Raw genomic sequence first — 15,129 nt, 5'->3', positions numbered from 1 at the left:
TATACATGACATACTGAAATGGAGCCACATGCATGTAGCACAACAGTGATTTAGATGCCAAGAATCCTTGCCAGGTTAGCCATTGCCATGGTATAAGCATACTTAGATCAACCACTGATGATGTACAGGTCCAGACTGGAGTGATGCACATCGACACTCTAGAACTTGCCTGTGTTAACCTAATGTGTACGGCTGGCCATAAATCATTTTTTGTCTGTTTGTTCATGTTTTATGCCATGTATATCTTGCTTAGATGAGGACGAAAATTCGTACGGCGACCCATTCAAACAAAGTGCCTTCATAACCCATATCTCACCTTGGCTGGGCACATTACCCGCAGGAACATTTCGTAAAATGGCTCAAGAGGCCAGGTTCTTTGCCGATCTGGAGCAGATAGACGACTTGAAGAGGATTGAGAGACGAGATGGACCACGCGCTCACAACGAGGAGTTGGTCAACATTGTAAGCAGCGAGGAACAGGTCGGCTACATCAAGCTTGTGAAGGTCATCAAACGCTGGGGTAAATATCCCAACAAGGTCGACAAGATGAACCAGCTGCTGCCACGACGGGCCCGTGTGTAAACGGTAGGTTGCGTTCATTTCTTGCACTACCTGAATTCCGAATAAGTCATTGTAACGTACGTCTCTCGTTTGGCTGTGATGATGTATTTCTCATCAGATATTGTCCCAGTTGTGATAGAAAGTATGCTGAATAGGTATTCGTTGTTCATAAATCAAGTTTGAGAAAAGTCAAATTTTCTTGCGACTGGAAATTTGGAGCACATGTACTGATATAATTATACGATATTTTGCGGAGTGTTAGCCGAACCTTAAAACACCTGAAAACTATTTAAAATTGTGTGCATCAGTGTGGATTTACGTGTATGTGTGTATGTGTGTATGTGTGTGTGTGTGTGTGTGTGTTTGTGTGTGTGTGTGTGTGTGTGTGTGTGTGTGTGTGTGTGTGTGTGTGTGTGTGTGTGTGTGTGTGTGTGTGTGTGTGTGTGTGTGTGTGTGTGTGTGTGTGTGTGTGTGTGTGTGTGTGCCATATGGTGCAGTGGTATGTGCAGCAATTTCCAATCGATAGGTTGCGGGTTCGATTCCCGATGATTATGGTCACACACGTCTTTCTTCTCTTTCTCAGACTCCTCCTGACTTTTCTTTCATTCTCCTGGGTGGTTACCAACAGCCAGTGCATGCCGGAGTATGTGGTGTGATGTGTGTGTGTGTGAAAAAAATGAAAAAGACCAAAAGTAGTGATTCACTGGCCAGAAAAAGCCATTTCATAGCTGTGTGGTGTAGAGCAGGCTGAATAGTGGCGGTCAATTCTTCAGCCTTGCAAGCTGTTGATGGTGCAATCTCAGCACAAGCTGCTATGGCTTTTGCTGTAGCATCGCTATCATCGCCTCCGGCGATGTGCGTCCAATGGTGTGTGTGTGTGTTTGTATGTGGGTGTTTGTGTGTGTGTGTGTGTACATGTGCATGCATCCAATCCATTCTGGCTCCGGTGTATGCTATAATGTGGATCGTCTTCGTGTTCGTGCGGTATTCTCTGTTTGCTCCGTCACAGATGGAGGTTTCAAGCACTTCAAGCAGCAAGTGCTGGTACCGTTCTCTCTCTCTCTCCCTCCTTTCTCTCTCTCTCTCTCTCTCTCTCTCTCTCTCCCTCCCCTCTCTCTCTCTCTCTCTCTCTCTCTCTCTCTCTCTCTCTCTCTCTCTCTCTCTCTCTCTCCCTCTCTCTCTCTCTCTCCCCCCTCTCTCTCTCTCTCTCTCTCTCTCTCTCTCTCTCTCTCTCTCTCTCTCTCTCTCTCTCTCTCTCTCTCTCTCCCTCCCCCCCCCTCTCTCTCTCTCTCTCTTTCTCTCTCTCTCTCTCTCTCTCTCTCTCTCTCTCTCTCTCTCTCTCTCTCTCTCTCTCTCTCTCTCTCTCTCTCTCTCTCCTCTCTCTCTCTCTCTCTCTCTCTCTCTCTCTCTCTCTCTCTCTCTCTCTCTCTCTCTCTCTCTCTCTCTCTCTCTCTCTCTCTCTCTCTCTCTCTCTCTCTCTCCGTGGTGTGTTCTCTATATTACTGACTGGCTATGCTGTTCATCAAATCCGTTCTTTCTTAGTCATATTTACCAAATTGTAGCAGCATTATGTTATGCTTGATGACTACCCCACTAAATATTTCCTTCCTCTATATAAATATACTCCCCCCTCCCCACCCCTTGTCCCTACTCCTCCCAAGTTTTTGGTGCACTGAAGTGTCGCTGAAGCCGAGACCTCAGGTCGGCAGAGATGCTCCAGTTTCACCACCACAGTTGCGTCTGCAACCACCTCTATCATGCAGTATTCTGTTCTGGAGGTTCGTGGTTTCCCGTAAAAAAATGAAATATTCTAGTAGGTTAGACAGTAAAGACAGCTAATTGTAGAGGACCACACCAGGTTACTTTGCCCGTTGCAGAATTACTACTTATAGTCATGCAGATACTTGAAACTTTTCTTTTGAATTTTATGAAAGCATATATTGGAATATTTTCATTATGCCGAGGTATACCGAGTAGGTTAGACTATTTTGTATGTATGTATGTATGTATAACTCATAATCACAAGGTGATCGTAGAGGCATTAATCAGCGAGAGAATTGTGAATGATGTCTCTGAATCCAACTCTATCGTGTGCTGCATGAGAGAGAGAGCATGCAAGGGAAGACCCGTCCAACTTTTAATGTTAGAAATCCATGATGACTATTTTATTTTATTTTATTTTTTATAGACTATTTTAGTGATATAACATATTTTGATCAAGTTTCTTCTTTTCGAAATTCCAGTCACTTATACAATGTCATGTACATACACAATTATTACAAAACGTAATTTTAAGTTTGCGCTTTCAGAATTTCATTTTCACTTCAATACTGTAACAGTGCCATGATTTCAGTACCATTGGTGGTGGGTCACATGTTGTACAAACTCTAAAACAAACATTTTCTTCTCATCAGAACTTGGATGTATAGTGCCTCGTCTACAAAGTTCAGTTTAAAAAAATTCCTTGAAGATAGAGTCAGCCTGGTAAATAACAATCTAGGTTAAAACAACAACTAATGAATAACCACACATGACTTTACACCCAGTGACCATTTCACTACATACTTCAAGCTCACCGTAATAACAAGAGTAGATAAACAAGAGTGTGCAACTCCGGATCTCTTCTGCACTATCTGCAGATACCCCGAATTTTTTGCTGATGCCACCTTTTTTCAGGAAAACGTGCATTTTGCCGCAGAGCACAGAGCAGTGTGAGAGCACGTGCTGGGCACAAACCTTATAATGTAAAGCCCGGCCAAGTGCACGAGGACTTACTTTCCGAAAGACTCGCAGCGCATGCGTCGTCGAAAAGATTACGTCAACAAAAAAATTCCGCGCGGGCCAACCCATCCCGGAGTTGCACACTCTTGTGTATCTACTCTTGCTAATAACATACTCCCGCGAATAGCGATGTTGTACTCATGTACGATGGAGCACAATTACCAAGCAAGTGGCAACATGTCATTTCGTTCAATCTCCCAAGATTCCCATGACTAGATAGCACGTTTTCTCTGTCTGCGGTCATTAGGCAATGCTGGCGATAAAAATACAACAAAATTCTATTGTATGCAATATGCACTCATTTGCACAGTACGCGGAGCACAGCGGACTAGTTATACACCCAAACGGAAGAAAAATACACCCTGCCCACTTTGAAAATAATAAAAAAATATGCTAGGTAAGTAATTTGGATGTGTGCACAATTTCGACAAATTCGAAAGGGCTACTGCTGGGCCTAAATACCATGCCCATGGTCAAGATTGTATGGTTTTCGGTCGAGCAGTCGAAACAAATGTGTCTCACTTCAACACCAAGTAGAGCTGCCGCTGTTGTGCCAAGGCCCATTGGCGCATGGTGTGTATAATCCAAATCTACATGTATGGTGATGGGTCACTGCTGGCGTTTGTGCTCTTGGACAGTGCAACGCTGCGTGAAGATAAGTTGTGGCTCCACAATCGCTGAGAACGTTAGTGTGCGTCCATGGAATACTAAAGCACAACAGGCGCGGCACAGCTAACGCCCACTTGCATGAATCGGTCGACAGTGGTGGCGAGTGCATTCTCCTTCCTCGGTGAACACTGCTGGACACCCTGTTTGATGATCCACCAAACACCATCGGTGCAGGCCGCGTTTTTCGGAACCAGCGATTTGGTCGTCCACCAACAATTGTTTCTCACTTGAACACTCTGTAGAGCTGTCGCTGTCGTGACAAGGCCGTGTATACTCAAAATCTACATGTAGGATGAAGAGTAACAGTTACTGCTGATAATGAAGTTTGCGCTCGTGGACAATACAACGCTGTGTGAAGTAAATTGTGGCTCCACAATCGCCCAGAATCCTAATGTGTCTCCATGGAATACAATAGGCGCGGTGCAGCTAACGCTCAACGTGGATGAAACGGACAACAGCAGCGGCTAGAGCGTTCTCCTTCCTCGGTGAACACTGCTACAAGACATTATGCTTGATGATTCACCAAACACCATCGTTGGAGGCCAAGTTTTCCGCCACCAGCGAGTTGTTCGTCCAGCAACCTTCTTTTTAGTCTTTCTTCAAGACTTCGTAGAGCAGCCGCGCAAGGCCTTTCCTTCACGTTAGGGTAGCGATCCTTCCTATAACGCTATCGCCATTCATTGTTACTTTTTACTACAATGACACTTCAGTAGTGTTTCTCAGAAAATAAAGTCAGCTGCCATCAGGCACAGAGTCAGCGCTCACCTAGATAGGCCTAGCGCATAATTATGATATAGCGCCTAGCAAGCACCTGGACTTGTAAAAAAATTATTTTTACAATATTTTTTAAAGTATTTTGCAAGTCTTCAATCATGTTTGCATGTACGCGCTATACTATCCAGCCATGTGGCGTGAAAGGATTGCTTGATGAATGTTGTCGTGATCATGAAAGGACTACAGTACAGACTAGGTACCACGACTAGGTAGCGCTAGCGAGTCCGCGGATGTCCTGACACGTGAAACGAAACGATTTTTTATCTTTTAGGCCGATTCCACACTACGCCGAAAGTGGCTTTGCCTTGAAGGCATGAAGTGGCTTATAAAGTGAAGCTGCATTCACACCTGCAAGTGTCGATCACGGGTAGGCCTAGCCCAAATTTGCCGGCAATTCTTCCAGCAAAATATCGAAATTTCCCACGAAAAGAAATTGCCAGCAAATTCCGAGCAAAATATCGAATTTACAGAGGATCCGGGTGTGTTTTGGCAATTCTATTCTACTTTCTTTGGTTTCATTGGGCCAACGTCGTGCTGAAATAGCTCGTGCAGGTTGTCAGGGGTACATAAATTTGAAATCATGCTACAAAATCCCGGTTAAATCCGTAATACTGACACCATTTTCAGTTTTGCTTTCCTCATCAGAGTCACCATCCACTTTTACCAAAGTAGACGGTTCATTTGAAGCTATTTTTGCCACAAAGCAGGAGCAAAATGGAGCAAAATATCGGAAACGAAAGGCAATGCCAAGCAAAATATGGAAAGTGCTTGGGCAAAATTTGCTGGCAAAATATCGAAGCGCCCCGAGCAAATTTGGGCTAGGCCTAATCACGGGACTTTGCTTTGAAGGTTATAGTTACCCTGGTAACAGAATGGAAGATCACTTTTCCGGCTTGTGTACGAAATAAATAATTCAAAAGCATCTTGTCGAAACTAGTATTTGAAGAAGAAGAAAATAATGTTGTTCACGTAGATCTACTGCTTGTAGATGTAGTTGAGTTTTGTCTCAGTATGAGTGGTCCAGTCCGATCGGCCTCTGGTCGCCGGCGTCGTCGTTTGTACGAGCTAGCTATCGGGTATACGTCCGACATTGATATTCTCCAGACACAACCAAATTATTTTTTTCCTCGGCAGTCCATGGAAATGACAAACAATGTTTTGTTTGATTGCCTCGAGCCTGCATCTGCGTCCTCTTTCTTTGTCGTTCTTCTATTCATGATGTTGAATGAAAACATTTCTGTTGAGCGACGACTGTGGACAGCTCATCCGGAAAATGAACTTGGTTTGGCGGCAGGATTTTGGGAGAAGGAAGTGCTTGGCACCTGGGAGAACACAAAACAGAAGTCCAAGAGATGGTGGAAGGCAGCATGGATTGCGAACTTCAGGATGGAGCAGCGGACATTCTGTTTTATTCTACAGCGATACGGCCATTTGTTTGAGAGGCAATCCACTCACCTGCGCCGCACTATTCCCAGTAGCAAACGTCTGGCCATTGCCCTCTACTACTTGTGCCACTCCGAAACGTATAATGAATTGGCTGCATTGTTCCATGTGGGTGTCAGTACTGCTTCGTGCATTGTGCATGATGTTGTGGAAGCTCTTGTTGGAGAGGTCACCAGAGATAGCATATCGTTTCCTCAAGGAAATCAGCTGTCGAAAGTGATGCGCGGATTTGAGCAATTGTCAAATTTACCAATGTGTGGAGGTGCGGTTGATGGTACCTTTGTGAGAATCGTGAAGCCAGAGATTCATGGTGACACTTACTGGTGTTATAAGCAGCACTCTGCCATTATCGTTTTTGCCTGTGTCGACCATCAAGGATGCTTTACATTTGTTGATGTCGGAACTCCCGGTAAACTCGGAGATGCGGCTGTGTACAACAAGAGTGAGCTGAAGACCAAAGTGGAGCAGGGCATCTGGCTGAACAGAGCTGTTTGGAGAGCTGGCAACAAATACATTCGACCATTTTTGATCGGTGATAGTGCTTTCACCTTGAGCCCGTATCTCATGAAAATTCATGCCGGGGACAACTTGACTCCGCAGCAATCAAGTTTCAACTTTGCACAAATCCGGGCGCGCCGTATTGTCGAGTGTGCATTTGGTCGCCTCAAGGGACGGTTCACAGTTGTGTCACATTCCAACTCCAATGACCCAACTTTCATGAGCAAAGCTGTTCTCCTATGCTGCAGTCTCCATAACATCATCGAGCGCAGAAAGAGAGGTTACCTGCCTATTGTCCAGGACTATGCACCTCATCCCCTAGTTCCCATGCAGCACTCTCCAGCTGGGCAAATGCGGGATGCCCTTGGCACCTATCTCCGTAATTTAAACTGAATATCAACCACTACGTTGGCCAAAGAGCTATGGGCTTTGGTATTCATATCTCCTTTCCTCCAACAATGTCTAGCTCACAATCCGTCTTGGTAGCCTGTGTAGTGTGAACTCTATCTCTGAACATTGAATTGCCTGTGTCTCCGGGCTTCTCCTTCCTACTTTCACTAGCGTGATAGTAGTATTGACCTAATGTGTGTACGTGTACACCAAACCGCATCCCGCTTGCCGTGCCATTTACTCATGAATTCCTGCACCGCAACACTTGCACTCTGCGTATCATTAACCCTTCCCCTTCTATGGCACAGACCCTACACTGCATGCGATACTTGGATGCGTGTACTGAGACTACACAAGAGAGAGATTGGAAGCTTTGTTACGACTCTGAGTTTCACGTATTACTACAATCATCAGGCAACTGATGGGTCCAACACGGGCAGCCAGAACATAAGGGGGAGCAAGGTGGGAAATTCTGAGGGGTATCATACGCGACGCGTATCATAGCGCAAGAGTCAGGTGCAGGCGTGAAGTTGCCAAGTTTTCAGACTTGGGGCTATGCAGCAGCAGCAGTTCCAGCGTGAATGATATAGAATAGAGCTGGAGACTTATCAAATCACCCACACGCACTCGCTTTGTCATGCATGCACACACACACACACGCATGCGCGCACACGCACACCATTTGACATTCCTGGTGTACTGAGACTAGCAATACACCGGACATTGAAAGCATAGTACTACGGGATAGAACACGTCACACGTAAAAACAATAGAGTGGCTATAGTACACTGGAAAACAGAGGATAGTTATCCAAACAGTCCGGAGTAGTGTCGCAGAGAACAGAACGGGAAAATTAGAAGCACTGCATCCAAAACACGAACACAGGAGAGAAATTGAAAAAAACACTGTGTCTACATGAAAAAAATTGTGCCAGAAACAGAAGAGTATTGGGACTGGCGACACTGTCCCTCTAGTCCCGTTCAATCATTCTTTTTGTCACGCGACATCATATCTCCAAAGAGCTTGGCTTGGAAAGCCATTTGGCTCTGAATAAGGGCTTGCGTGGTCCTCTGCTGCTGTTCGCTTTGGTTCTGCACCAGGGTATGCATAGCTTCCTGCTGCTGTTGAATTATCGCAGCTGTAAACTCCTGCTGGTTTCGCTGAAGGTCTCTTTGCGTTTCACCAAAGGCCTGGACCATTAGCAACCCTGTTTCCTGGAGGCCCTGTGTGCTCTGGTTCCTCTTCTTCGCTTTCTTTTTCGCTCCAGCTTGTTGGCCCTCTGTAGCAATGTCAGTGGAATCCTCGACATACACTTCCTCATCTCCCAGGTCAACGGAAGCTGCAGCAGATCTCTTGCCATGAGTCCCTGGCACATACGCGTCATCGACTGCAGAAGCTGACAAGCTCCTACCTGCGTCTGGTGTTGTTGGGGTGGATTTAGCAGTTCCATACAACAGCATATCAAGGCGCCTTGCCTCGTCTTCGTCAGAATCATCATCGTCGTCACCACCAATGGCTGACCTGAAGCTCATCACAGGACGCCCTACAGCCTTCCTGGTAGGAGTTACGGAGGATGTCATACCTGGCTGACCACGAGCGGCAGAACTGGTGTTTGTACAGCTTGGTACAGTGACGTTGCTCAGTTGTTCCTCACACTGGTATGTTTCACTGGTACTACTACTACTACTACTCCTACTACTACTATTACTACTACCGCCCTCGGTGCGAGCTGCACCAGTTGTCTTTGCAGGTCCACTTGCCAAGCTCATCTCCTCTACTGAAACTGGTGAAGGACTAGCATTTCCTCGGAAAACACTCACAAGACGTACTCCATCAGGCATTCGAGAGGTGGATGGCGTTGGAGGAGTCTGGGCTTGACTGCAGTGAGGCTTTCCTGTGCTCGATCTAGCAACAGCGGTGCTGGAGAGGCTCTTTGTTGGCCCAAATCCTGGAATATCACCCATTTTTGTGTGCCAAATCTTGAAATTTGACCACGCTGTGTAGGCGGATTCGAGATCATACGTCGAATCTTCGTCAACCTCGCCAACAGGCATTCCGGTGGCAGTTTTCTTTGTGTATGTCTCGTACAGTCCTTTCGCCTTCGTTTTCATGTTGTCGATTTTGGAATGGACGATCGACGCAGTATAGAGTGCTTCCTCCCCGAGCTGTTCAGCAAACAAATTCAGCTTGATGGCGATCTCCTTCTCCGCGTAGCTCCTGCGAACTGTACCGCCCGGAGGTCGCCTCAAATGTCCGTTCCAAAGCTCGATCAGCTTGCCCTCAAGCTCCTGGCTAAACATGACCCTAGGCATTGTTGACAGCTCACAACTCACCACAACTGAAAGATACAACAGGAAACAAATTCGGAAAAAGATCGAAAGGCTGAAGCTTCGAAGAAAAGTCAGAAAAGTGTCCTGAAAAGCTAAAAAGTTGCCTTGAAAGAGGGTCCTGGTGTTGCTTTGTAGACAACAAGCACTTTTCACTTTCGCGCGCTTCTCAAAGTGATCGCCATGGCAACTTGCCTGAAAAGTGCCTGAAAAGTGGCTTTTTAGACAGGATTTGGCGTAGTGTGGAATCGGCCTTACTTTTTTTTGTAGTCCTTCGCTTTTGAGCACGGAGGATCAGTCAACGAGTAGATCTACGTCACGTGGGCTGTTGTCGGGAGGATCTAGGAGTGCATTATTGACCAGTACTACAGTTGCGCTCGGTGAAATCCGGCCCGAAGTGCAAAGCCGGCGCCGCGAAGCCAGGTCCCATTACATCACCAACATCCTCGACCAAGACTTCAGTGTGACGGAAGCTCTTGCCAGCGTTGCCTCAGCCAAAGCGTCACAGCGTGCAGATCACCGCCAGAAAGCGAAGACCGACATCCGTGGCTTCGCTGCCGACGCATCGCCCACTTTGCAGCACACAATTCAGTTGGCAAGTGAGCCTGGCGCCTCCAGCTGGCTTACTTGTCGTCCGCTATCCCGTCATGGATTTGTGCTATCCAAAAGCGAGTTCCGCGATGGTTTGGCACTGCGCTATGGCTGGCGGCCTTCTCGCTTACCGTCAACCTGTGTCTGTGGAGCCAGCTTCACAGTAGCCCATGCCCTGACATGCAGCACCGGAGGTTTCCCGTCACTTCGACACAATGAGGTGCGGGACATCACTGCCTCGCTATTGAAACGTGTCGCCAATAGTGTCGCTATCGAGCCACACTTACAACCGCTCTCTGGTGAGCAGCTCCGCTACAAGACTGCCTCCACAGAAGACCAGGCTCGACTTGATGTTGCGGCGAGTGGTGTTTGGGGAGGTCGGTTTGAGAGAGTCTTTCTCGATATTCGGGTTTTCAACCCCTTTGCTCCCTCAAATCGATCCTCTTCCATCACCGCTTGCTACCAGCGTCATGAACGTGAAAAACGGAGGCGATACGAACAGCGCGTCAAGGAGGTCGAGCGTGGAACCTTCATCCCTGTGGTTTTCGCTGCAACTGGTGGTACTGGTCGAGCTGCTGCCGCTCTCCTCAAGAGAATAGCTGCAATGGTCTCCGACAAATCTGGTGAGCCATACTCTGCAGTGATGGCATGGATCCGCTGCAGGTTCAGCTTCGCCCTTCTCCGTGCAGGCGTGGCTTGCCTGCGTGGTGCACGACGGCTGTATTCGCACCCGGAGGTGGCTGAGTCATCCGCTCGACTCGCTGTCTCGGAAGCTGCCATACAGCACTAGACACTTGTTTATGCCTCGTCATCATTGCTTTTTCTCGTATGGTCCATGTATGTAACTACTGGTACTTGTTTTTATTGTATCACTGTGTTACTAAATTCTGCCCGTACAAGAGGCCGGTTTACCAAGTTAAAAAAAAAATTACATCACTGGTGATTTGTGTGTATGAACTCAACTGCACGCACCTCGTGTAAAAGTTCGGAGTGCACGTGTTGCATGCTAAAAACAGTTCAAAATTTCTTTCATTCACTTCACTCAAGCACAGCAGGATCTTCTCGATAGCGGAGTACCCAACATCCTGTTTCAACCTCCCTGCTCGCCGGACATGAATCCAATCGAGAATGTGTGGGCTCTTCTCAAGAAGAGAATAATTCCACATCGCTGCGAGAATGCTGCACCTGGAGTGGGACTCATTGGATCCTGACACGGTTTCCCCATACGTGGAGTCAATGTCACGTCGTGTTGAAGCCCTAATCGAAGCTGACGGTGGCCACACAAAATATTGAAGCCCTGCTGTTCTGTGTATGAAATAAACTGCTTCGAAACAATCTCCGTCTTCTTTACTTCTGCTGAGCTGAAATGAATGGTACACTTGTCTTTGTTTGGCGCGGTTTTTTACACTTTGGTGTAAGCATGCATGCGTATGAGTACAGCACAATCATGCACAGTTCATACGGCACACGTGCACACTAGGCCTAGCCCAAATTTGCTCGGGGCGCTTCGATATTTTGCCAGCAAATTTTGCCCAAGCACTTTCCATATTTTGCTTGGCATTGCCTTTCGTTTCCGATATTTTGCTCCATTTTGCTCCTGCTTTGTGGCAAAAATAGCTTCAAATGAACCGTCTACTTTGGTAAAAGTGGATGGTGACTCTGATGAGGAAAGCAAAACTGAAAATGGTGTCAGTATTACGGATTTAACCGGGATTTTGTAGCATGATTTCAAATTTATGTACCCCTGACAACCTGCACGAGCTATTTCAGCACGACGTTGGCCCAATGAAACCAAAGAAAGTAGAATAGAATTGCCAAAACACACCCGGATCCTCTGTAAATTCGATATTTTGCTCGGAATTTGCTGGCAATTTCTTTTCGTGGGAAATTTCGATATTTTGCTGGAAGAATTGCCGGCAAATTTGGGCTAGGCCTAGTGCACACTAGCACTTGTACAACTTTGAGGGCGTCAAGGGCCGCATCAGTACTGGGCGCCAGTTATGCACTTCGGGCCGGATTTCACCGAGCGCAACTGTAGTACTAGTACTACCTACAAGTACATGACTGTGTAGCAGGCCGCAGTCTCACTCTCGGAGGCAAATGCACTCGGGTCTCAGTGAACACACTGTTGTCGACACTGTTGTTTATTACCGGTATAACTGAACTAAACTGAAGACTACATTGTAAACATTAACTCTAACTCTAACTCTAAACTGACATTTCTAACTGGCATTTCTAAATGAAGTTTCTAACTGAAGAGAAGAGAATTGTGAACAGCAGCTTTTATAGGCAGACAGCATACATGTAAGTGCTGCAACTAGGGTCCAGCGGATAATGCCGGCATTATATTCGGCATTATACGACTATCCGAGCATCAGAGCATTATGGAGCATTGGAAAGGAACAAAACGAGCATTATGTGAGGTTTGAGCGGCATAACGAGTTTCATAGTGGAAATCCCAGGTTTTTGGCAACAATCGGCTACAATCATGATCATGAGATGTTGTCTGATGATTGGTTTTTGCCATAAAACTCTGAGTAACAACGAAACAGCCATATTTTACTCCTTTTGTGTACCTCTTGCGTACTACGCTCCGCCCATTCCGGGCATTTGAGCACTATGTATGCATTGTACCGGCGCTTGACTTTATGATTGTGTAGACACGTAACACCTTTAGCACTAACGTTACATAACTATTGCTACATGCTGTCCGCAGATTGAGTAACTATAAGTCTATTGCTACATAAAAACGTTATGATTGTAGCGATGTGGTCAGGTGAATGTATACAAGCCATTTGTGAAGCATGCCCAACCGAGGCCGAGGCAGTTCAAGTGACACAAATCCGGAGAAATTATTTATGAGGTTTCTTTTACTTTTAGAATAATGGAGAGCTATGGAGGAGACATACGCGAAGTGAATACCAAACAGACGAAGAAGAGTTTTCTAGTTGTGCCAGAGGCTCTGGCGATAGCATCTCTAGCGATACTGAAGTAGACACTGATGCATTGCTAAATTTGGACCAGGATGAAGGAGCGGCTATAAACAGAAATACCTCGTTCCAAAAGAACTGCCTTTGCCGAGTCCAGCTCAGGAGGCTCGAAAAGAACTACAATTTTTCATGGACTTAGTACCAAGTCGATTGCTCAGCAGCGCCTGTCTTACTTTCCTGACGAAGCACGTTCAGTTAGTTGTGGACGCCTGGACGGTAGTAATGCCAGGCCTACGGTCAAATGCTATCACTATCAGAAAGGAAGAGTATTGTGGCAAGCCATACGTCTACACACCATCTCAAGGAGGAGATGAGAGCACAAGCAAAGGATGTAGAGTGGAAAAAATAGATTTTGACCACGTGTTTTCAGGATTTCCGCAAATGGGAGGGCTCTCCATCTGAGATCGGATCTCAGGAGCTGGCCTCATGTCTGGTGTTTCAGACGAAGACATTATTCAGAGAATGGACGCAGTGACAGCTTGTCTGCAGGCAGGAATACTATTTGCCAAGATTAACTTCATCCCAAGTTCCCAACAATGAATGACTACCTGCAATAATGGTTTCATCTCTCACTACATGGATAATTAGGGGAAAGATTTGATACACCGACTATTCTTCCACAACCCTGCATCAAAGTTGGAATGGAGAGCAATCAATGGAGAAGTGATCATGTTTTATAGTGCTAAGAAGTGGTGAAGCTCGTGAGAGATAAGGTGGCAGCTTCAGATGCAGATCGACGATATGCATAATTTCCTGGAAGTTTGACAATGTGCAGACATTCTTCCATTTTTGTCCGGAACCAAGAGCATTATATCCCTTGCTGAAGCATTATAATCAGCATTATAAGGCAGTTTTTGGAGCATTATGGTTAGCATTATATGAACATTTTCGGAGCATTATCCGCTGGACCCTAGCTGCAACAGCAATGGTCACGGCAAAGCTCAGCAGAGAGAAGAAGAAAGGTCAAAGTAGATGTGTGGGCAGCAGAATGGGTCACTGCACAAGGAATGCTATTTTAATTTTGATTCTATGCAGAAGAAGAAGCTGAATGCGAGGTGAGCAATGGGCGTAAATGAAAGGCGGTTGAAAGTGCTGCAAAAGGTCTACAGTCAAAGTAGAGTGTACATGTATTTCTAAGGTCAATATGAAACATTGAATGCAGTGAGACTAGTTCCTATGCATGTCATGCACCTGCAAGCAGCACAGTACTAATAAGAGTTGCAAGTGCGGAGTGCGGTGCGGTGTAACACTCGTGACCAATACATTGAAAGACACGCAGCTAATGTCTCTGCTTCGTTCAGGGAATTCAGAATAGAAAGTCTGCTGTACCACCCGCTCTTTTCTTTTTACTTTTAAAAGCGATTATTTGTAACATGGAAATTTGTTCCTTGGCTCACCATCTGAGTTCTTAAAGCTATTATTCATTTTCTGCTGCCCCCGGTTATTTCTTTTATTAGTATTATTTTCTTTGCCTTCGCTTTCTTGTTATTGGGCAACTTGCCCGTTAGAATCTGCGAAGTAAAATAAACAACAACAACAACGCTGCAGCTGTGTAAGTATTAGTTACTAGTGTGCCAACGCTACACTGTACACATGTACCGTACTCGCGCGATTAGAGCCCTCTCTTGAATAGTACCCTATCTCGAATAGTGCCCTAGTCTCCAACAGCCAGTGAATAATAAAGCCCTCTCTTGAATAGTGCCCCCCCCCCCCGGTAGGTGTTGGCGGATAATGCTAGGTAATATGGAATATAATGCTCTCAGTAATGCTCCACAAAAAGCCATATAATGCTCCAAATAATGCTGATAATGCTCCGCCGGATGGAATATAAGCACCTGAACCTTGCGGTATTGGGCTAAGAAAAACGCTATAATATTGCACCCGTGCTATGGTAAACATAATACAATATCAGGTAAACATGTACGCTAGGTACAAACACATACAGTCAGGTAAACATGTACGCTAGGTACAAACACATACAGTCAGGTAAACATGTACGCTAGGTACAAACACATACAGTCAGGTAAACATGTACGCTAGGCACAAACACATACAGTCAGGTAAACATGTACGCTAGGCACAAACACCACATACAGTCAGGTAAA

General features: G+C 45.9%; 2 protein-coding genes across 2 annotated transcripts in view; both read left to right on the top strand.

The window, feature by feature from the left end:
• LOC135822823 (uncharacterized) overlaps positions 1-2,971 on the top strand; it is a 21,480-nt gene extending 18,509 nt beyond the window's left edge. Inside the window, exons 7-8 of the mRNA XM_065335659.1 lie at positions 254-585; positions 1,571-2,971. Coding sequence (XP_065191731.1) covers positions 254-582 — 329 coding nt within the window. The 3' untranslated portion in view covers positions 583-585; positions 1,571-2,971. The remainder of the gene's footprint in view (positions 1-253; positions 586-1,570) is intronic.
• Positions 2,972-6,003: 3,032 nt separating this feature from the next.
• On the top strand, positions 6,004-7,119 carry LOC135823701 (uncharacterized). The gene has a single exon (XM_065336545.1). The coding sequence runs from the start codon at positions 6,004-6,006 to the stop codon at positions 7,117-7,119; it is 1,116 nt and encodes a 371-aa protein (XP_065192617.1).
• Positions 7,120-15,129: the final 8,010 nt, after the last annotated feature.

The sequence above is a fragment of the Sycon ciliatum genome, chromosome 8 (genome assembly GCF_964019385.1).
Source record: "Sycon ciliatum chromosome 8, ocSycCili1.1, whole genome shotgun sequence".
In the NCBI taxonomy this organism is placed as follows: domain Eukaryota; kingdom Metazoa; phylum Porifera; class Calcarea; order Leucosolenida; family Sycettidae; genus Sycon; species Sycon ciliatum.
This window is presented reverse-complemented; position numbering and strand designations above follow the sequence as displayed.

Coding starts and splice junctions, on each gene's coding strand:
- LOC135823701 (XM_065336545.1), top strand. CDS start 6,004: ATGTTGAATGAAAACATTTCTGTTGAGCGACGACTGTGGACAGCTCAT.